Here is a 23,377-nt window from a genome sequence, read left to right on the forward strand (position 1 = left end):
AACTCCGCCCATTCCCCACCCCTTCCCCAAAGTCCCCGCCCTAACTCCCCCTCCTCCCTCCCAGCCACGCGAAAAGGGCTGCCCAAGCGCTACTGGCTTCACCGTTTGCCGGGCAGCCTCCAGACCCTGTGCCCCTGGCCGGCGCTTCCCCAGCACAGCTGGAGCCCGGGAGGGGAAGTGCCCGGCCGGCGGCTCAGGATCCGGAGGCATGGGGTCTGCCCGAAGCCGGTAGCACTCAGGCAGCTCGGCTCTTAAACAGAGCTGAAGAGTCAGGGGAGGAGCACAGCAGCCGCGGGAGGGGAAGTGTCCAGCCAGAGGTATTTTTCCCGGACATGTTCGGCTTTTTGGCAATTCCCCCCGGACGGGGGTTTGATTACCAAAAAGCCAGACATGTCCGGGAAAAACCGGACGTATGGTAACCCTATCCAACACCTTCAGTTGGCACTTGCAGGGGAGGGGCCCAGGCCATCAGTTACCAGGAGACAGGGTGTCGGCCATTCTCTGTGCAAACGGCATCACACTGGCCCTCTCGGGCTCTGCAACAATCATACACCTTGATCCCACCATCTAGATACTTAAGAAATGCATAGGGGAAACCAAGGCACCCACACAGTATTCAGAGAAAACATTAAGAATATTCCCACTTCGTCACAAGCACCATGAAGGCGCCACTCCAGGGGGTTCCACAACCGACGCGGTGCTGCTGGGAGAAAAACTTTCCAACGGGCGTGCACGTGTTGCGCACACACCTAATTTGAATCGATATGAGCAAGCACTTGAAGAAGAAGCGCATTTCCCCAGCTTTCAAAGTAGCAGCCGTGTTAGTCTGTATCTGCAAAAAGAACAGGAGTACTTGTGGCACCTTAGAGCCTAACAAATTTATTTCAGCATAAGCTTTCGTGGGCTACAGCCCACTTCTTCAGATGCATAGAGTGAAACACACAGACAGAAGATATTTATACAGAGAACACGAAAAGATGGAAGTTCGCATACCAATTGTAAGAGGCCAATCAATTGAGATGAGCTATCAGTAGCAGCAGAAGAAAAAACTTGGAAGTGATAATCGAGATGACCCATAGAAGGTGTGAGGAGAACTTAACATGGGGGGAAAAAAATTCAATTAGTGTAATGACCCAACCATTCCCAGTCTCTGTTTAGACCTAAGTTAATTGTGTCTAATTTGCATATTAATTCGAGTTCAGCAGTCTCTCTTTGGAGTCTGTTTTTGAAGTTTTTTTGTTGCAAAACTGACACCTTCAAGTCTGTCACTGAGTGATTAGAGAGGTTGAAGTGTTCTCCCACTGGTTTTTGAATGTTATGATTCCTGATGTCAGATTTGTGTCCATTTATTCTTTTGCAGAGAGACTGTCCGGTTTGGCCAATGTACATGGCAGAGGGGCATTGCTGGCACACCATGGCATATATCACATTGGTAGATGTGCAGGTGAACGAGCCCCTGATGGTGTGGCTGATGTGATTAGGTCCTATGATGGTGACACTTGAATAGATATGAGGACAGAGCTGGCATCGGGCTTTGTTGCAAGGATAGGTTCCTGGGTTAGTGTTTTTGTTGTATGATGTGCGGTTACTGGTGAGTGTTTGCTTAAGGTTGGGAGGCTGTCTGTAAGCGAGGACTGGCCTGTCTCCCAAGATCTGTGAGAGTGAGGGATCATCTTTCAGGATAGGTTGTAGATCTTTGATGATGCGCTGGAGTGGTTTCAGTTGGGGGCTGAAGGTGGTGGCTAGTGGCGTTCTGTTATTTTCTTTGTTGGGCCTGTCCTGTAGTAGGTGGCTTCTGGGTACTCTTCTGGCTCTGTCAATCTGTTTTTTCACTTCAGCAGGTGAGTATAGTAGTTTTAAGAATGCTGGATAGAGATCTTGTAGGTGTTTATCTCTCTCTGAGGGATTGGAGCAAATGTGGTTGTATTTTAGAGAACAAAGCTGGAGAACAAAGGACTGGAGGCGTATGAGGTGGGGAGACAAGTGTTGGCTGCTGGAAGGCGTCTGGGCTCTCAGCCGCAGTCTGACCCAGGAGGTCGGATGGACCGACAGACAGGGGTTCCCCACAGCGTGGCTGGGCTCTGAGCTACCCACAATGGACGATGCTTTAACCATTTCTCTAGACTCCCCTAAGCTTCCTGTGCTGTGTTTAACGAATAAACCCCACTGTTCTGACAGTGCTGTGAGAATGTCACTGCAAGCAGCGATTTCCCTACACCCCCCTGAATTTCCCCAACACCCCCGCCCCCCCAGTTTTGTGAATTAGTTACATGCAGTGTTGCCAATTTAGTGATTGTTTGGAAATTTGAATTGAAATTGAAGCATTAATACACACTTTAAAAGCATATAAAATGTATGATAAACTACGTGTATTTGAAAAAGTATAACAGATTTGAAAAGTATGAACATAGACTAGCTTCCTTCTACAGCTGTTGTTTTTATGACAATGTCAGTGCATTCATTTCGGTGATGTTGGCCAAATGATGATTTGTAAGCAAAGTCTAAATGAGCTCTCCCTGACAGCTAGTGATGAGCTGGGGCTGGGGGAAAGGCTTCAGGACCAGATTGTATTTACATTCACACCTAATCTACCTAGGTATCCAGCAAACAGAGCTGTGTTGCCCAAGTGATAGATTTTGGCTGGGGTTGGGTTACAAATCACTTGAATTGGGGGGGGAGGGGGGATGAAATGTTGTTCTTATCGTATGAGTAAAGGGTGGTAGAACTGTACTTAGGGCTTGGCTACACTCAGGACTTCACGGCACTGTGAGAGCTCTCACAACGCTGTATGTACTCTACCTCTCCGAGGGGAGTAGCTTGCAGCGCTGTACTCGCTGTGCTCAGGGCGGTGTTTTTTCACACCCCTGAGTGCAGCAAGTTCCAGCGCTGTACAGCGCCAGTGTAGCCAAAGCCTCTGCCTGTGCTGATTGAGGGCATCAAAAGAGAGGGTGGGGACAGGTGTTTTGCTTGATGGTCTGCCTGAGTCACAAGTACTATTTGACCTGCCCCTCTCCACTGTTTAAAGACAGAGCTGATTAGGCTCCATAGTCAGTCTTTTGTTTTGTTAAATGACCACTACAGCTGAAATCACCAATAACCAGGTCTAAGTGGAAGAGAGGGCCCAGTCTGCACTACCAGCGAGGTTCCCCCACTGAGAGCTCAGCTGAAATCACTGTAAGCTGGGTGGAATCTCAAGAGACCTGCGAACAAACATGGCTGTGGCGTCATACTTTCTATTTAAGCAAGAGATACCACACACTAGAAACTGGAGGCCAATGTGCATTGTCACTTGTTCATCCTGAAGTTGAACACTGGTTCCGGACAAGACCAGCAAATGCTCATCTTTCTACAAGAAACTCAGATGACTGGCTAGAAGCATGTGGTGCAACAGTGAAAGACTCAACAGTTGAAAAAGTGAAGACCTCTCTCACCACATTCAAAAGATGTGCATACATGGCTGATGAATGCACCGATGCAAATGGGCAAGTATTAAGTCATTGCGTACGTTATCTTGATGTCCGTGGTAGGCCAGTAGATGCATTTCTAGATATTCAAGTTATAGAAGACACATTGGCTGCATCTGTGACAACCCACATCTCAGAAGACTTAAATGTAGACTTACAAGAGAGAGAATGGCAATAGTCTTCTCTGAACGTAGTAGCAAAAGTAATCCACCAGCCTCACTACTTAGATCCATCCCATCTTGGTAGATACTTTCCAAAGTCAGGAATAATGGCTGGAGTAATTTTAAGACAACAGCCAAGGATCGCTCTTTGGTGAGCTTCCCAACGTGCAGTCCCCTCTGCTTGCACAGCTCAACCAGGTCCCTCTTAAGGTGATGGTTATATATCTTCCCGCTGGTCCCAAATTACTGTAGTTACTGTGGACACACACCTGTGTGCTCTCAGCTCCCCACGGTTTCCAGGAGGAACCCCTAGTGTGCCAGCCCTTCTCCAGGTCACCACCTCTCTCCCAGGGTCCAGCCACAGACGACTCCACCCCTGGAACTGCTCACCGCAGTCTACTGTTGAAACCACTTGGGTCATTAAACAGTGCCATCCAGGCATCTGCTATAACAGTAGTAGATCTTTGTCCAGCAACAGAAGCTACATTTGGATCAATCAGAGAGCTACCCATTGAACAAGTACTGGACGAAGCAAAGACTTCAGTCCAGAAGTTGACTAATGAAGGCATTTATATTGAATTCTTAAGTGAAGAGGACAAGAAGTGTTTGTTAAGACACAAACTTGATTCTTAAAAATCTACAACAGTGACTTCTAGATTCTACTCAACCTCTACGTAGCTTTTACAGATCCCTGTCCTATAAAACACGGACAGTTGAGCGGAGTGAGGCACTACCAGCAATGGGGCTGCCATGTGCTCAGGACAGAACAGAAAATTTGAACACAGAGTGGAAAATCATACGACGAATGAATGAAGATTTGACTTCAACTTCTTTTTTATCATTACTAGTGGCTGGACCCAATCTTTATGCTATGTTTCCTGGGATGAAAGAAGTAGGAATTCATCTCTTGCTACTCCCAGGAACAACAGCTAAAGCTGAGCGTTCTTTTTCATCATGGAATAGAATTTTGTGTTCTGAAAGAAGTCGCCTTCTGCCTGATCATGTGAATGAACTAATGAGAATATCAACTGAAAGAATGGAAGTACTGGACACACGAGAAGCCACCAAAGATGAACGCGTTGCATTCAAGAAGTTCATTAACAGAGTTGTGCAAAATTATAACAAGAAACCAAGAAGGATGTAGACGTAATGCTTCATAGAAGACTTGAGTGGCCAACTTTAATTTGTGTGATGATTTCAAAACATGAGTTAAATCCAATAAAATGGTCATGAAACAGTTTTCAGTTTTACTATGGTGCCATACAGCCCACCTTCACCCTCACTGTCTCACCCCTCATCGGCCCTGACCCCCCGTAAATTCAACCCCCCCCCCCAATTTCAGTTCCTGGGGAAAACACTGACTGCAAGCACCAGGCAAGGGGGGTTAATCCCTGTAGAGTGGGCGAGAGTCTCCTTGGGACTTGCTAAACGGAACTCATAGGGGGGAGGGGAGAGGGGAAGTAGGGGGGCTGCAGGCCCAGAGGTCCAACCTAAGGAGGCGGCGAAGCCACATGGTTTCCACTGGAGGAAGGAGGAGACCCCTTGGGGGTCTGGCCCACTGAAGGATCTCTCCTAGAGACCATTCTGCAGCTATGAATCCATGACACTGGTGGCCCCTGTGACGGTACCTCCCATAAGGCTTTATGGGAATATGACATAACTGGAATATGTTTTGTGCTGCCTGTGCTATGTAACATATCTCCGTAAAGGTTATGGTCTACTATATCTATTCATCCTATTTGTACACATATATCATTTTGTACTTGAGGTTAAGAATATTGGCTGTAAACTTGCTTGATTTCTAAGTAAGCTTTGTGAGGCATTTGGTCAGCTTCTTTAGGAAGGAATTCAGGTTAAGTACCCGATCAGGAAGCACTTAGGGAACAATGCATGTTGGAATGCTCCAATCCACATAAGAAGTCTTCCTGGAGACATACAAGATACCATGTGGACAATGGCTTCTGCCTGCAAAGACTGAGAGTCATGCAGGGACATGTGACTTGCCCAGGTGACTCCAAAACTCCATCTTGGAGCTGGACTTTGCATAGGAGTGAGGAGGGGGGTCTCCACCCACAAGAGAAAGTCTATTTAAACCCGTGGGTGACCCCTCCATTTTGTCTTCAGCCGGCTAAAGAAGGAGCCTCTCCACCCCTCAGGATACTTGAAGGAAACTGGAACAAAGGACAGTGACTGCAAGGGGTGTGAGTGATTGCTGGACCCAGGCTAAAAGGAGATTAGTCTGTAAAAGGGAGTATTCTGGAACTGGTGAGGATCTTATCTGTATTCAGTTTGATTAGACATAGATTTGCGCATTTTATTTTATTTTGCTTGGTGACTTACTTTGTTCTGTTTGTTACTACTTGGAACCACTTAAATCCTACTTTCTGTATTTAATAAAATCACTTTTTACTTATTAACTCAGAGTATGTATTAATACCCTGGGGGAGCAAACAACTGTGCATCTCTCTCTATCAGTGTTATAGAGGGCGAACAATTTATGAGTTTACCCTGCATAAGCTTTATACAGATACAGGGTAAAACAGGGTATTTATTTGGGTTTAGACCCCATTGGAAGTTGGGCATCTGAGTGCTAAAGACAAGCACACTTCTGTGAGCTGTTTTCAGGTAAACCTGCTGCTTTGGGGCAAGCTATTCAGACCATGGGTCTTTGTTGGAGCAGACGGGAGTGTCTGGCTCAGCAAGACAGGGGGCTGGAGTCCTAAGCTGGCAGGGAAAACAGGAGCAGAGGTAGCCTTGGCACATCAGGTGGCAGCTCCCAAGGGGGTTTCTGTGATCCAACCCATCACAGCCCCCCACCCCCACAGAGAGATGCCCTCTCCACTCCCCTGCCTGGCTACTATTCCAGACCCGAGCACTCCCTGCAGCGACTTCCCCTTCCCATGGGGTCCCAACCCTAGCCCCTGGCCGCAGCCCCGGGAGGTACCTGGAGGAGCTCGGACACCTCCTGCTGGAACTTGTCAGCCAGCGTGTCCACAAGGCGACTGCGGGCCAAGTCCACGCGGCTGTAGAAGGTGAACTCTGGATTGCAGAGCACGTACAGCGCCCGGGCAGCAGCCTCCAGCACCTCCTGGCCAGTGTGTTTCTCCACCACCTCCCGCAGCTGGGCCAGCAGCTGCTCTAGGTACTGTGGGGAGAGAGGGTACGGTGGGGCTGGGCAGAGGTGGGAGAGCTTCTGGGAAGGTGGTGGAGGGGAACAGGCAGGCTCTGGAGAAGGAAAAAGGGGATCCCCCAGCTCCTGCAGAGGGAGGAGAAGGAATCACAGGCTGTGACTCACTGTACCCCTGTCCCGGGGGACCCCCAGCACTACTTGCATCACTTGGAGGGGAGGGGTTCCCAGACAGCACAGTGCAACTCAGCCAGCACCTCAAAGGAAGCAGCTAATGGGGGTCCCCTCCTCCCCACCCCACATGCTCCTGTTCCCATGGCACTGCAGGCCCCAGAGCACCTGGATTTCCCCTGCTCCTGGACTGGCAGCTCTGGAGCTAAGACTTCTGGGTTCTATCCCTGGCTCTGGGAGGGATGTGGGGGGCTGGGGCTGGGAGCCAGGACTCCTAGGCTCTGTCCCTGGCTATGGGAGGGACGTAGGGGGCTGGAGCTGGGAGCCAGGATAGCTAAGCCACACCCTCAGTACCTTCTCCAGCCGCCCACTGCTGTAGAGGCTGAGGTTGAAGTAGCGCGGAGCGGCCAGCAGGAGCGCCACCTTCTCCGCATCAGCTGAGAACTGCGGGAGCACAGCAGGTGTCACTCAAGCAGGGAGGCAGCAGGATGGGCAGAGATGCCCCCCCTTGAACCTCCCACGACCTACGACCTAGCTGGGAAGCCTCATAGCAGGATCCTCTAGATTATGGCACGTGAGACCCGGGGAAGGGCAAAGGCCAGACCCAGGGTTCCTGCTTCAACATGGCCCCCTCCCTCCCCAGCGCAGGTGAAGAGCAGAGGCAGGAAGGGGCCCAGGGCACACCTCTGGGAGGTTCCCTCCCTGCACCTCCCCTCCGTTTACCTTGGCCAGCAGCTGGGGCAGCAGCGGGATGAGGTACTGAGTGAGTTTCTCCCTGTCGTCCTCCTGGGCCTTCCGCTCCCGCGCTGAGAGCACCTGGGGCAGGGGATGGTGCTGTGAGAGGTGCAGCGTGCACACCTCCGGGCAGCTGCACAGGGACCCAGTTTACGTACCCCCTTGGGGGAGTGCTGATGTCTCCGGGCCCATGGGGACATGTCACCCAGAGCGAACCTGGGGGAGCTGATGGACTGCGCTCCCCTCCCTTCTCTTGGGCTCATTTACCTTCTTGCCAGGGCCCCTGCCAACGGGCGGCTTCCCCTCCGTGGCCTGACGCATGCTGGAGACCAGGATCTCGATCAGGGCGTTTTCCTGCTGGTCACCCCAGCCTGCTGGAGGGAGAGGGATTAGGAGCAGCCCTGAAGGCTGCCAGGCAGCTGTGACTCCCTTGCTGTCACCCCGTGCATTGCAGCCTCCCGTCCCTCACTCACCCTCCTCCGGGGACTCTTCCAGCAGCAGGTGCGTCAGGCCATCCCAGTCCTTCAGCAGGGGGGCAGCACAGTCCCACAAGCTGTCCACCAGGTACGCCGCATGCTCGTGGAGCTGGGGGAGGAAAGGGGAGACCTGGTGATACTAGCCCCCACACAGACTCCCCCACACTCCTCCCAGCCCCACTGTGCTCCTCACCTCACTCTCGATGAAGAAAGACAGCAGCAGCCTGAAGAAGTCCCTGCTCCCCCCACGGCGCCCCTTCTCCTTCCCGGCTTCCCAATCCAGGTCAAACTGCCTGCAAACCACACACACATTAGAGAGGGGAGAGCCAGGATGCCTGGGTTCTCTCCCCTGCTCTGGGAGGGGAGTGGGGGCTGGTGGGTTGGAGCAGGGGAGAGGGAATGTTGTATTTCAGCCACCTGCGAAAAGCACAGGCTGAGATTGCAAATTAAGGCCTGAAGGGAAGAGGGAGGTGAAACCCCTCTGAGTGAGGTGGTTGTGGGGGGAGCCCCATACCCTGGGAGGAGGAAGGTGTATATTTGTTGGGAGCCCCACGCCCCCTGCCGGCGGTGCTGTGACCGTGCTCACTCACTCACTTCTTGTAAAGAAACTCCCCGGCGGCAGCAGCCAGCGCCCGGTTGGAAGCATACACCACGGGGTAAACGGCCTCGCAGTCCTCATCTGTCAGCATCTCCTCCATGTTCCTGCTCACAGAGGGGGAGGGGCTCAGCCTGAGCAGGAAGAGGAGTCTCCAGCTGCCCCACACCATGAGGCTCACTACGTGCCCCTCCCAGCTTCCTTAAGTGCCCTGCACATGCCTGGCCTCCCCCCGTGTCCCCGCTTGGCTCCCAGCTCCATACTCACTGCAGGATCAGGGTCAGCAGCTTGATGGCCTCCACACCCACGTCGGGTTCTTTGTCCAGGACCATGGACACCATGCGACCCTGAGAGCCACCAAACGGAGAGTCACTCATGGGAGGGTAAGTGGGCCCCACAGGAGGGAGGTGTCCCAGGGCGTGCTGCAGGGGGACAGATGGGCAGCAGGGCAGGGCTCCCAGGAGGGGGCATCCCAGGGGCAGGCGGGCAGCAGGGCAGGGCTCCCCAGGAGGGGGGGGTGTCCCAGGGGCAGGCGGGCGGCAGGGCAAGCTCCCGAGGAGGTGGGGTGTCCCAGGGGCAGGCGGGCGTCAGGGCAAGCTCCCGAGGAGGTGGGGTGTCCCAGGGGCAGGCGGGCGTCAGGGCAGCGCACTCACCTTGAAGCGGCTGGTGAAGAGCTCCATGCGAGCAGCCATCTCCCGGCTGCGGTACAGCCCCTGCAGGGCCTTCAGGCACTTGAGCCGCACCTCCCGCTGCTGTGGGGATAGAGAGGCTGAGAGCCAGGCCAGCACCAGCGTCCGTCCCGTCCCTGCCCCACAGGCCAGAACCCCCCCTCTCGATCTCCCTGCTCCCCTCCAGCACCCAGGCCCCAGCCCTCGCCGGGCCCCTGCTCCCCACCTTGTCGTGCAGGGTCCAGCCAATGTATTTGAGGTAGCTGTCTGTCAGGAAAGAGGCGCTGTAGCTCTGCATCCAGTTCCCCATCTCCTCTATGCAAATGGCCCGGATCTCAGGCACCAGATCCCTGCCAGACAAGACATGCAGCATGCCCCTGCAGTGCCCACCCCTCGTCCCTCCAGCATGCATGAGCCCCGTCCTGCCCGCAGCCTCACGTGCAGATGGCACACTGTCGTCCCAGGGCAAGACAGGGACGCCCTGCAGAGTCACACCCAGCTGGCGGGGCCCGCTCCTAGCCTGACCTCCCCTCCCCGCACTCACCTGTACCGATGCACAAAGACCCCTTTGAAGATGGCATTCATCATGTTCTCAATCTCCTCCTGCTGTTCCTGGAGCTGAGACAGACACAGGCGTCACCCACACCACTTCTGCGGGCTCTGCTCCTACCAGCCCAGCAACCGCCCCCAGCACCACCATCCCCCACCCTGCCCCTACCATCCCATCCCCACCAGTCCAGCACTCCCTGGCACCATGCCCCCACCCCAGTGTCCCCTAGCGCTGCCCCTGCCAGCCCCTTCGCTCACCTCCCTGCGCTTCTCCAGCAGTGCCTCTAACTTGTCCGTGGCCCTGCGGCTCGGCCCCTTGCTCCTCTCGGCCTCATACTGCCGCTGGTTGTTGTCTTTGTGCAGGCTCACGCCCAGTGCCACCCTCACCAGCGATGTCATCAGCTTCATGGCTGGCAAAGAGCATGGAGTGAGCAAAAGGGGGAGCTCTGCACGTACCCCCGTTACGGATCCCCAGGATCAGGGCTACGGCCCCCGCTTTGGAACGGTCTCTAGAAGGAACCCTTCAGTGTGTCAGACCTCCAAGGGGTCTCCCTCTTCTTTCAGGGGAAGCCAGGCGGTTTCACTGTGACACTCACACGCCGCTGTCAGAACAGCGGGGTTTATTCGTTAAGTGGCACACAGCACAGGAAGCTTAGGGGCGTCTAGAGAAATGAAGGTTAAAGCATCTGGGTAGCCCAGAGCCCAGCCACATTGTAGGGAACCCCTTGGTTTAAGCTCTGTCTGTCCATCCATCCGACCTCCTGGGCCAGACTCCAGCTGAGAGCCCCGACACCTTCCAGCAGCCAACACTTGTCCCCCACCCCCCTCATCTAACGGTTTGTTCTGGAGCTGGGGAAATGCCGTTAGCCTCCCTGATGAGAGGTGGCACCCATCCCTCAGTCTCCTCGCCTGCCCCGAGAGCAGTCACCGCCTGCCCGCTCCCCCCGGCCTGGGTAACAATGCCGCCTACAGGGGAAACCTGAGATACAAACAGGACTCATAACGATATTACAAGATACCCTCCCACTCTCCTCTGCAGAGAGGCCATCCGGGGGCTCCCAGCCCTCTGAGCCCATACAGGAACGCCCTGCAGCAAGCCAGGATTCCCCAGACCCCAGCTGTCTCCATTCTAACCACCAGACCCCCCTCTATTCCCTGCAGTGGGAGCAGAACCCAGGCACCCTGCTCTAACTGCTACCCTGCAGATGCCGCCCACGTCCCCGGGGCGAGACTCACCTGCGAGTGTGCTGGTGTGACGGAAGGCGCGCACCTGGGAGTCGGAGAGGCCAGTGAGCAGGGAGATGAGGGTGTCCATGAGGTACTCGTCGTAGATGATGCTGTACTGACAACGTCGCACCAGCACTGTCACCAGCTCACAGAATCCCGCCTGGAACTTTCGCCAGGGCTGGGTGGTCAGGACCAGCGGGTACTCGGCAGAGTCCTGCAGAGGGGAGGAGAGGGAAGGCACGAGGGGTGAGACTGGCGTGAACGCAGACGTGCCCAGTTACACCTACGTCTGGCCATTTTCTCGATACGGGGGTCGTGTGTCGTCTCCACTGAAAGCTAAGGGTTAGCGGATCGCCATGGTTACTGAGAAATGTTTGCACAGGAACTATTTTAAGAGAGATGTAAAATATAGACTCATTCTGTTCCAAAACTGTGGGAGCTGAATTACGTCATCTGAAGCAGGGTGCGTCCCAGAGCTAACTCAGCCAAGAGCGAGGATAATTAACCTCTTTCGACCCAGCCCAACCCTGGGCAATATGCAGGCCTGAGCATTTAGACAGAAGAACCCCCAAAAAAACCCTCTGAGTAGGGAACCCTCAGGGCTAAGCTGAGGTTAATGAAACACCCTCATTATGAAAAGAGACAGAAAGTCTGGGAGAAGGATGGGCACAAGATGTGATCCACTCTGCAGGCAACACTCCGTCAGCAGGAGTGTCTGATGAAAAGCAGATCCCAGCTTTCTGGACTGGACAAATGCTGTCAGGACGAACCATTGGGTTAGAAACACCTTATGAGGCTGCTAGTAAACAGGGCCGGCTCTAGGATTTTTGCTGCCCCAAGCAAAATCAATTTTGGTCACCTCCGCCCCCCCCCCCCCCGTTTTTTTCTTACCCCACCTCAACTCCGCCCCTTCCCCAAATCCCCAGCCCTGCCTCCACTCCCCAGGCTCTCAAACCTGGGAGGGAGGGTGAGCAGCAGCGCGTGAATCAGCCGTTTCGTGCGCCGCGGCCGCTCGGGATCTCCCCCTCCCTCCCAGGCTTGAGAGCCTGGGAGGGACGGGGAGCAGCGGCGCGTGAGCAGCAGCAGCAGCAGAGGTGAGCTAGGGCGGCTGGGGCACATTTTTAGGGGCGGCATTCTGGCACCGACCATGCCGCCCCTAAAAATGTGCCGCCCCAAGCACCAGCTTTGTTTGCTGGTGCCTAGAGCCGGCTCTGCTAGTAAATACAAGCTACAGATTGCAAGTCAAACATTTCTTTTCCCTGTACCCTTATGTTTCCAAATCCGTTTCCTGGCTTTTATTTGAATCTTTAGCTTGAGCTTTGTTAAATCAGGAGTGTTGAACAGAGGAGAGGCTGGTGGAGCGGGGCGTGCTGCTTCCACGGGGCAGCAGGTGTCCGGAAGATAAGGGGCTGGGCACTCGAGTGTAATGAAGTGGGGCGTGTGGATTGTTAGCCTGCACTGGGAAAGAGGGGGCTTGTGACAGCCCAGAGTGGAACCCCTGTGCTGCCAGCAGTTTGGGGAGAGTGTACCCCAGTGGGCACAGAAAAGGCTCTCTCATACACCATAAGCAGGGGATAGCAATTTAACAACAGGCATGGGGAGGCACCGCCCACTGCCCCCTATGCCAGCCCCCACGCTCCTCTGTCTCCTCCCAGCCACCCTGCCCCTTTACAGCGGATGAGCTGGGCCTATATCCAGGGGGCAGCATCCCAGTGAGTTCCTGCAGCATGACCCCTGTCCACCCCACTGGAAAGGACAGTTACTGTTCCGTAACTGGCGTTCTTCGAGATGTGTTGCTCCTGTCTATTCCACAGTAGGTGTGTGTGCTCGCCACGTGAACCAGTGCCGGAAGTTTTTCCCTTAGCAGCATCCGTAGTGGGGGAGCACTGCTGTGACCCCTGGAGTGGCGCCGACATATCACGCCATAAAGGGGGCTGCATGCTCCCCCCACCCTCAGTTCCTTCTTGCCAGACAACTCCGACAGAAGGGAAGGACTCTGACAGAGGGGAAGGAGGGTGGGATGTGGAATAGACAGGAGCAACATCCGAAGAAGTGGGCTGTAGTCCACGAAAGCTTATGCTCTAATAAATTTGTTAGTCTCAAAGGTGCCACAAGTACTCCTGTTCTTCTTTTTGCTCCTATGTATTCCACAGTAGGTGACTCCAAGCTATACCTAACGGAGGTGGGTAGGAGTTCTGAATAAGTGTTAAGGGTTACCCGGGTGGAGCACCGCCCTACCAAACCCGGCGTCATCCCATGGTTGGGAGAAGATCACATAGTGCGATGAAAAAGTGTGGACAGAGGACCACGTAGCAGCCCTGCAGATGTCCTGAATAGGGACATGAGCCACATAGGCCGCGGACGAGGCCTGAGCTCTCGTCGAGTGTGTCTTGACAATAGGAGGTGGGGGAACCCCAGCCAGGTCATAACACGTGCGTATGCACGAGGTGATCCAGTGGGAGATCCACTGGATGAAAACCGGTTGCCCTCTCATGCGCTCGGCCGTAGCAATGAAAAGCTGAGGGGGATTTCTGGAATGGCCTTGTTCGATCTAAGTAAAAGGCCAGTGCCCTACGCACACCTAGCATGTGTAGGCGTCGTTCCTCATTGGAGGAATGGGGCTTAGGACACAGGACTGGAAGAAAAACGTCCTGATCCATATGAAACGTCGAGACCACCTTCGGCAGGAAGGCCAGGTGCGGGCGAAGCTGGACCTTCCCCTTATGGAAAACAGTGTACAGGGGATCCGAGGTGAGCGCCCTAAGCTCCGAAACCCTGCAGGCTGAGGTGATAGCCACCAAAAACGCCACTTTCTCCGATAAGTGAGACCAGGAGCACACGGCCAGGGGCTCAAAGGGTGGCCCCGTGAGGCGTGACAGTACCAGGTTCAGGTTCCACGGTGGGATCGGGGGTCTAGCATAAGGGAACGCTCTGTCCAAACCCTTTAAAAACCTGGAAGTCATATGGTGGGAGAACATGGACTGTCCCGCCATCGGAGGGTGGAAGGCTGAGATGGCTGCCAGGTGCACCCTGATCGAGGAGGGGGCCAGCCCTTGGGTCCTAAGGGACAGGAGGTAGTCCAGGACCAGCTGGAGCGGAGCAGACGTGGGGAAGGAACCTCTCTCCCTTGCCCATATAGAGAACCAATACCACTTAGCCAGGTAGGATCTCCATGTGGACGGCTTCCTGCTCTCAAGCAGGACCCATCTAACAGCCTCGGTACACCTCCCCTCCTCCGCATCTAGCCACGGAGCAACCACGCTGTCAGGTGGAGCGGGGCCAGGTTGGGATGGAGGAGACGACCTCCCTCCTGGGAGAGGAGGTCCAGGCGTAGCGGCAGCCTGCAAGGGGGGGCCGCCAATAGTTGCAGTAGTGTCCCGTACCAATGTTGACGGGCCCAATCTGGGGCTATCAGGATAATCCTTGCCCCATCTGATTTCACCTTCTGTAGGACCCTGCCTATGAGGGGAAAAGGCGGGAAGGCGTACATCAGGGGCCTCGACCAACTGAGCAGGAACGCGTCCGTCATGGCCCCGTCACCCTCTCCCATCCTGGAGCAGAACCTGGGACACAGGCGATTTTGGGCAGTGGTGAACAGGTCTACCTGGGGAGCACCCCACTGTAGGAACATCCACTCTGCTACCTCCCTGTGCAGGGACCACTCGTGTTGATTTGAGAACACCCTGCTCAGGCGATCTGCGAGCATGTTGCTCTCGCCGGGTAGGTGGAACGCTCGGAGGAGGATGTCGTGGGCTATACAGAACTCCCACAGGAGTTGGGCTTCCTGGCATGCCCCCTTGCCTGTTGATGTAATACATTGCGGTGGTGTTGTCTGTGAGGACTCTGACCACCTTTCCTTGTAAGTGCTGGCGAAAGGCCAGGCACGCCAGGTGCACAGCCCTGAGTTCCCTGACATTTATGTGCAGGGTCAGTTCCTCGGGTGACCACATACCCTGGTCCTGAAGTCCCCGACATGGGTTCCCCAGCCCAGGTCCAAGACATCCAACACTAGATCTAGGGATGGAGAGGGCTCTTGGAAGGGGATACCCCGGAGCATGTTGCTCAGGAGGGACCACCATTGGCAGCACCGTGACGACCTTGTCCAGGCCATCCCTGGCCTGGGAGTACTGGGAGGCCAACCACAGTGGAGGGGCCACATCCAGAGCCTGGCATGTCGCACCACCGAGGTGCACGCGGCCATGTGGCCGAGGATTTGAAGGCACATCCGAGCCGTGGTCACTGGGAAGGCCGTGACCGAGGCGATGAGGCCTTTGAGCGCCTCGAACCTGTCCCTTGGAAGGGAGGCCGTGGCCGCCCAGGAATCTAACAGCGCTCCTATGAATTCTATGTGCTGGACCGGTACTCACGTGGATTTTTCCTCGTTTACCACTAGGCCTAGAGCTGAGCAGGTGCATAGCAGGAAGGTTATCTGCTGCTGCACCTGGGACCGGGACTTGCCCTTAAGCAGCCAGTCGTCCAGGTAGGGAAAGATCTGCAGCCCTCTCCTCCTGAGGTGGGCCGCTACCACCACTATACACTTTGTGAAGACCCTGGGGGCCATCGAGAGGCCAAAGGGGAGGACCATAAACTGGTAGTGGTCCTGACCCATCAGGAAACGGAGGAGGCGCCTGTGACCCTCGAAAATGTGGATGTAGAAGTAGGCATCCTGGAGGTCCAGTACTGCAAACCAATCCCCCGGGTCTAGGGAGGGAATAATAGAGGCCAGGGACACCATGCGGAATTTGCAGAGAACCAAGAACTGATTGAGCTTCCGCAGATCGAGGATGGGCCGAAGCCCACCCGTCGCCTTCGGGATGAGAAAATACCTGGAATAGAATCCCTTGCCCCGGAATTCCCAAGGTACCCTCTCCATGGCTCCCAGGGAAAGGAGGCGCTGTACCTCCTGATCCAGAAGGAGCGCATGTTCCGGGTCCTCTGCCGACTCCCTGGCCGGAGGGCAACTGGGAGGGGGCAACACAAACTGCAACCTGTACCCCAGGGATATAGTGTTGCGGACCCAGCGGTCCGTAGTAATACGGAACCATTGCAGACTGAAGGCAGGCAAACGATTGGCAAACCTGAACTTTATTAACTGGGGGGGAGGTTAACCTGGCAACCGACCCGGCGACCCCCCACAAGCAGTCAAAAACGCCGCTTCCCCGGCCTCCTGGACTTAGAGGGCCCAAGACAAGGGGCCGAACGGGATTGGTGTTGTGACCGGCACCTCTGTTCCCGCTGCTTCATAGGGGAGGGCTCATATCTGCCCTGAGCCTGTGAAGTGGAGGTGTGAGGCCTGGGCTTGTCCTTGGCCAGAGGGAGGTACAGGCCCAGCGGGACGTACAGGCCCAGCATGTGCAGGGTGGTACGGGAGTCTTTCATCCCGTGCAGACAGGTGTCTGTTTGATCAGCAAACAGGGCCCGACCGTTGAATGGAAGGTCCTGTATGATCGACTGGGACTCAGCCGATAGTCCAGAGAGCAAAAGCCAGGACGCCCTTCTCATAAAGACCGCCGCAGCCACTGAATGAGCGGCCGTGTCCGCCGCATCGGAGGCCGCCTGGACGCTGCTTTAGCTGCTGCCGTACCTTCATCAACCAGAGCCGGAACTCCTTCCTGTCCTTCTCGTGGAGGGAGGGCTCGAACTTGGGAAGGAATCCCCAAAGGTTAAATCATATCTGCTCAAGAGTGCCTGGTGGTTGGCTACTCTGAGCTGAAAACTCGCAGACGAATAAACCTTTCTCCCAAAGGAATCCAGCCTGCAAGCATCTTTGTCCTTAGGGGTGGGAGCAGGTTGGCCATGTCTCTCTCGGTGGTTCACTGACTCCACCACTAGAGAGTTCGGAGCTGGGTGAGATTAGAGATACTTGTGCCGCTTTGTGGACACAAAGTACTTCCGCTCGGCCTTTTTGGAAATAGGACCCAGGGATGCCGGGGTCTGCCAGAGGCCAGTAGTAATATTGGCCACCCCCTGATGGAGCGGGAGGGCCATGCGCCCCGGCGTCGAGGAGGTAAGGACATTGAACAACGTGTCCGATGGTTCCTCCATCTCCTCAGCCTGGAGCTGGAGGTTTGATGCTACCCTCCTGAGAAGCTGCTGGTGGGCCTTGAAATCCTCCTGAGAGACCGGAGGAAGGGCAGCCACAGAGTCATCCGGTGCTGAGGAGGTTGGTGCCGCGGTGTCGTCAGCACCCGGCGGTACTGGTAGCTCGATGTCCTGACCCTGGGCCCGAGTCAGTGCCGGAGGGTCAGTGCCCACTGCCTCATCACGGTGCCGAGGCGGTGACATCGGCTGGGCTTGGGACGCTCTCCCCACGGAGCGGGGTCCCGGCGGTGCCAGTGCCTGGGGCCACGGTGCCCACAGGCACCACTGTCCCTGCCAGGGAACGGCAAGGTCCTGGGACGCGAGGGGGCCCGGAAGGGCTGGCTGGTCCTGCGGAACCGAGCGGCTCGAGGAGGGGCGGCTGGGTGCCGAGGCAGAGGTCCAGGACGAACGCATGGTGCCGTATGAACGGCTGGAGCAGTCCCGAACATGACGTCTCCGGCCCCTGGAGGAGGACAGGTAGGAGTCGTGAGTACTGTCTCTGTATTCCCTCCGGCGGCCAAGACTACGACGCCTCGGTGCCTGGGACTCCCGTGACAAACTCTGAGCATGGCGCCTTCCACGGCGGGTGCCAGAGTATGAACATCGGTGCCGCCGCCGCCGAGACCTGTCCCTGCAGGTAAGGCTCAAAGAGGAGCGGCGGCGCCTTTTAGTACCACCCTACGGTCTCCCAGAGAGGAGGAGGTAAGCTCGCTCACAGATGACCCTGCTCGCAGGGTGGAGGCGCACCTTGGTCCGTGGCTCGGCCCTTCGACTCGGGATGGAGCCTCGACCTCGGAGATGTCCGGAGAAGGTTGATGGGCACTCAGCGGTGGCTTCCCATGGGATCGGGGGCCCGACTGAAGCGGCGCTCCCGGCATCGGAAGCGTCATGATGTTGCACGCGGCCTGAGCTGCCTCCAGCGTCGAAGGCATTCTCACCTCTGGCGAGGCGCGCGTGGACAGCACCGGACTACTCCGCTCCACCCGAGTCAGAGGTCTCGGTCCCAATGGGGATCGTGGGCTGCCCAACGCGGGTCTGGCCTCACCCCAATCTTTCTCCCGGCACCGCTGAGTCTTCCCTTGCTTCTTAGAAGGGGAGCGGTGCCGGGTCGTTGACGGGGGCCTCGCTGCGCACCAACGACGCGGTACCGGGCGCGGAATCAGGACGGCGCACCAGAGGCGCTTTGCTACGTGGTGCCCGGCGCGGGGTCGACTCGACACGCCGGTGCCGGGGCTAATGCCGACTCCATTAGGAGGGCTCGGAGTCAGATCTCACGCTCCTTCTTTGTTCGCGGCTTGAAGGAGCAGCAAATTTTACACTTCTCACTAATGTGAGCCTCGCCCAGACAGCAAAGACACTGATTGTGTGGATCACTTCTGAGCATAGAGTTGCGACAAGAGTCGCACGACTTGAAGCCTGGGCCACGGGGCATGCCCCGAGCCAGGAACCAACGAAAGAAGTTTAGCAAAAAAGGTTCAGTGAGACTGGACACTACTAAGGCTATAAACGCTGCAGCCAAGGCTGGAGCACAAAGTTCCGACTACCTTCACTGGCAGCAAGAAGGAACTGAGGATGGGGGGGCACGCAGCCCCCTTTATGGCGCGATATGTCGTCGCCACTCCAGGGGTCGCAGCGGTGCTCCCCCACTACGGATGCTGCTAAGGGAAAATCTTCCAGCACTGGTGCACGTGGCGAGCACGCACACCTACTGTGGAATACACAGGAGCAATCACTCGAAGAAGAAACTAGGGTGACCAGACAGCAAGTGTGAAAAATCGGGACAGGGGGTCGGGGGGGGATAGGAGCCTATATAAGAAAAAGCCCCAAATATCGGGACTGTCCCTATAAAATCGGGACATCTGGTCACCCTACTGGAAACTCTACCCCTACCCCCCTGGGACCCCTGCCTGGATAGGTCCTCCCTCCCCTGCCCCACACACTGGGCACCTCATCAAACTGCTCCGTCAGCTGCTGGATGATCTCCGAGTTTTGCTGCTTCCTGAACATCTCCGGGGTCACCACACCTGCCAAGGGGAGAGAGGTGAAAGCCGGGCTCCCCACAAAGCTGCATGAACCCACAGACTACCCAGGGATCTCTCAGCAGTTCCTCCCCTGGCAGAGGCAGGGAATGGGGCTCGGAGCTCGCCCTAAAAAGAGGTGTTGGGGGCAAATCCAGAGGTGGGTACCAGCGTGAGGAGCTGGGCTGTGCCACAGGTGGGTACAGGGCTGGGCCAGGGATCTCAGGATGCAGGCCCAGGGCCTCTCACCTTTGCAGCCACAGGAGCGGATGAAGAAGTTGACAAGCTCCAGGAACCCAGCTTCCTTGTTCTGCTTGTAGCTCTCCAGCCAGTCATCCACCACAGACTTAGGGGGCAGGAAACATGAAGAAAGAGACAGGAGAAGTAGGGGTTACGCAGGGCATGGGACACAGAGATAGGGCCTAAGCACCCGAAGTCAAACAATAGAGGGGCCTGTGGCACCTTTAAGACTAACAGAAGTATTGGGAGCATAAGCTTTCGTGGGTAAGAACCTCACTTCTTCAGATGCAAGTGAGGTTCTTACCCACGAAAGCTTATGCTCCCAATACTTCTGTTAGTCTTAAAGGTGCCACAGGACCCTCTGTTGCTTTTTACAGATTCAGACTAACACGGCTGCCCCTCTGATACAAAGTCAAACAGTGAGTCAGCAAGGCCGGGGAGAGAACCCAGGAGTCCTGGCTCCCAGCCCCCCCTGCTCTAACCCACCAGCCCCCACTCCCCTCCCAGAGCCGGGCGAGAACCCAGGAGTCCTGGCTCCCAGACCCCCCTGCTCTAACCCACCAGCCCCCACTCTCCTCCCAGAGCCAGGGGAGAGAACCCAGGAGTCCTGGATCCCAGCCCCCTGCTCTAACCCACCAGCTCCCACTCCCCTCTGAGAGTCGGGGAGAGAACCCAGGAGTCCCAGTGATACTCCAGTGCAGTGACATGGGGAGGGTGGAACCAGGGGGATGAAGAGAGTGTGGTTACCTCCATGGCACTCTTCGCCAGCCTCACTACCTCAAAGAGGTTGCTGGGCTCTGGGTTTCTCTCAGCCAGGCTATCCCCATCCCTGCTGGCATCTTTCCGGGGTCGCTTGGCTGTCTGGGGGAGGGGGGTGAGGAGAAAAGACACCGGCTGAGCCCTGGGTTCAAGTAGATCACAGCTTCATGAGAAGTGTCCCAGAGAGACAACAGTGAATCCATGGTCCAGGGAGGCTGGGGTTCCTGCCCTGGCTGGCCACAACAGGGGGAAGGGGGAGGCTGGGACCAGGGTCAGAAGCTCCTGGGCTCTGCTGCACCTGCAACATCAGCTCCATGGCACAAAGCTGGCTGGAGCAGAAGAGCTGGGATCAGACTGAGTGGGGGCAGAGAGAGGCTTGGGGGGCACAGAGGACCAGGCTGAAGCTCAGGGGGTTGAGGGTGTCCACATGAAGGGAGGCTGGGGAGCCAAGGGGGTGTACCAGGGTGCAGCTCAAGGAGCTGGGAGACTGGAGAGGTCCTGCATAATAGGGTGCCTCTCTGGGGACTGTGGAGGCGCCAGCCAGGGTGCATCTCTGGAATCTGCAGGAGTGAACACCAGGGTACATCTCTGGGGACTGGGAGATAGTGGAGGCGCATACCAGGCTGCGGCTCAGGGGACTGCGGGGGCACATACAGGGTGCAGCTCAGGGGACTAGGATACCAGTGAGCTCTGTGTTCTTGGGGAACCAGGGCACAGTATCCAGCCTGTCCGACTCACCCCCACCCCCAGCCTCTGCTTAAACCATCATAGAAAAGACTTGCAGAGAGCAATGAAGGGCGGATGGGAGACGCACCTAGACCCCTCCTGACAAGGGTGACAAGTTTAAGACATCCCCATTTTCATACAGAATGGAGAGCAGAGACAACTCCCAATGCCTCATCTGCATGAGCCATGGGACAGGGATTAGCATAAATAAAGAACAGAGAACCGCAGGGAACTCTGGGACCAGAAAAGCAGAAATTTCTGCTCCAGATGTTAATGGACCTACACCTGCCCACACCCAGCTCAGGAATTATCAGACCAATTCTAGTATAATGAATCCTTGATTAATATCCAAAACTCTGCAGCAGCCTAGTTGCATTGGGAGCTCCCTGGGAAAAAACACCACCCATAGCCAAGAGTGATCAGCTCCTAGCCTCTAGCCTAAAGAAAACCCTGGCATCATCAGTTTACCCATAAACAAACCAAGTGTTCTCCCTTGAACCATTGTTGTTTCCCTACAAAAACCCCTACCTGTGCCCAAGTCAGGGTTCTGATGCTTAGATCCAAGCTCTGCATCAGTTCCACTGGGACTCCATCTTCTCCTGACGGATCGTGCTGGGGGCTCTGCCGGTCTCCGCCGGTCTCCCTGAGCTACCACCATCACCTTGGAACCCCAACCAGTTCAAGCCTCATGGAGTGGGTAAAACCCCCCTTCTTTCTCTCTCTCTCTTTTCCTTTCTATCTTAGGCATTAACCTTGAATAATGTATGTTACGTTGGTTTAGCTCTCCTTGTGTAGTGATCACTAGTATTCAATAAATAACTTTGTCGTTGAAATTCCTGTCCAACTTGTATGGTTAAGCTGGTTGCTTCCCTCTCTCTGGCTGAACTTTACTCTTTTGTGATTTTAGCTTCCCCCATATACTCTACAGCAACGCTTCTTTTACCTAAGCTAAAGATCCCTGCAGCGCCAAAAATCCTGTAGGGTTTGCTCATCAAGTTGGGGGTTACTGCCGGTGCAATTGTGATGCGAGAGTGGGGATAGGGACGTGCTGAAACTGGGACGCATAAGGGTGACAGTTTGAAAGTGCTGCTTGACCCAGTCCATGGATATACAAGGGGGGGGCAGCTTAAAGTGCTCCATCCAGCTCAGTGAGTCCAGGGACATATAAGGGGTCAGCTTGAAAGTGCTGATTGACCAGGTCAGCTCAGACTTGGGTGGGTGGGTGTGGGTGTTCAGCCGGTTCTGGGGCTGGAGGAACCCAGCCCTAGGGAATCTAGGTCCTGCAGGATAGCTCCACTGGGAGGGAATTTGCCACAGGGAGAAGTAGAGCTTCACATGAAAACACACGTGACACAAGCAGTACATTGACAGAATTACAGAAAACGAAGAGTAACCCGAATAAATGAGCATACCCCAAAGTAATGGACAAATCTGGTAACAACTGGGAGATTGGGAAGACGCACACTAGGGTGTGGTTCAGGGGACTGCAGGAACGCATGCCAGGGTGCGGCTCAGGGGGCTGGGACTGGAGAGGAGATAGGCAAGGGCCATGCATAACAGGGTGTGGTTCTGGGGATTGGGAGATTGGGGAGACGCACAAGAGGGTGCAGGACTGTGGGGGCGCCTACCAGGGTGCGGCTCGGGGGGCTGGGAGACTGAAGAGGAGATAGGCAAGGACCATGCATACCAGGGTGCAGCTAAGAGGGGTCCTAGTGCCCCGCTTGCCGCCCTTCCGGAGCGTGTCCTCAAAGTCACTGCCTGAGTCGGAGCCACCTCCATCTTCACTGCTGCTCAGGTCCCTATGGGCAGAGCACACGTCCTGACCAGTCAGCCCCCATGGCCTCGCTGCCCTCCTCACAGCCCCAGAGCTCCCGTCATGCCACCCGGCACATCCACACCACCCCAGCAACCGCTGTGGTCCGAGGACTCCCCAGTGATAGACCTGTAGGACTGGAAGGGACCTCAGGAAGTTAAATTAGTCCAGTCCCCTGCACTGAGGCAGAACTAAGTATTATCTAAACCAGTGGTTTTCAAACTGGGGTACATGAGCTCTCGTCAGGCGGTACGTGAGAAAAATCCTGCGATGGCAGACAACACACAGTGTTATCCCTTACCAACCTTGTTTCTGCTTTCATAGGTATATTACAACTCTCTCTCAGATGGGGGTACGTGGTACATTATATTATTCGGAAGGGGTATGCAGCCTAAAAAGTTGGAAAACCACTGAACTAAACCATCCCTGACAAGTGTCTGTCTAACCTGCTCTTAAAATCCTCCAGTGCCAGAGATCCCATAGCCTCCCTGGGCAATTTGTTCAAGGCTTATAGATTCATAGATTCATAGATTATAGGACTGGAAGGGACCTCGAGAGGTCATCGAG

General features: G+C 55.6%; 1 protein-coding gene across 27 annotated transcripts in view; it reads right to left on the reverse strand.

The window, feature by feature from the left end:
* Positions 1-23,377, reverse strand: part of STAG3 (STAG3 cohesin complex component) — a 42,486-nt gene that overhangs the window by 15,573 nt on the left and 3,536 nt on the right. For 7 of the 27 annotated variants that reach the window (XM_065570582.1, XM_065570579.1, XM_065570563.1 and 4 more), the window contains exons 3-19: positions 22,685-22,796; positions 20,260-20,373; positions 19,522-19,618; positions 19,202-19,278; positions 11,183-11,387; positions 10,205-10,356; positions 9,942-10,015; positions 9,624-9,747; positions 9,383-9,481; positions 8,997-9,076; positions 8,729-8,836; positions 8,328-8,427; positions 8,132-8,243; positions 7,926-8,032; positions 7,647-7,739; positions 7,278-7,367; positions 6,570-6,770 (exon numbers count right to left, since the gene is read on the reverse strand). In XM_065570582.1, coding sequence (XP_065426654.1) covers positions 6,570-6,770; positions 7,278-7,367; positions 7,647-7,739; positions 7,926-8,032; positions 8,132-8,243; positions 8,328-8,427; positions 8,729-8,836; positions 8,997-9,076; positions 9,383-9,481; positions 9,624-9,747; positions 9,942-10,015; positions 10,205-10,356; positions 11,183-11,387; positions 19,202-19,278; positions 19,522-19,618; positions 20,260-20,373; positions 22,685-22,796 — 1,945 coding nt within the window. Of the gene's footprint in view, positions 1-6,569; positions 6,771-7,277; positions 7,368-7,646; positions 7,740-7,925; positions 8,033-8,131; positions 8,244-8,327; positions 8,428-8,728; positions 8,837-8,996; positions 9,077-9,382; positions 9,482-9,623; positions 9,748-9,941; positions 10,018-10,204; positions 10,357-11,182; positions 11,388-19,201; positions 19,279-19,521; positions 19,619-20,259; positions 20,374-22,684; positions 22,797-23,377 lie in introns of those variants that run through there. The other 20 variants (XM_065570571.1, XM_065570573.1, XM_065570572.1 and 17 more) reach the window with 10 other exon arrangements.

The sequence above is a fragment of the Chrysemys picta genome, chromosome 16 (assembly GCF_011386835.1).
Source record: "Chrysemys picta bellii isolate R12L10 chromosome 16, ASM1138683v2, whole genome shotgun sequence".
NCBI classification, from domain to species: Eukaryota; Metazoa; Chordata; order Testudines; family Emydidae; genus Chrysemys; species Chrysemys picta.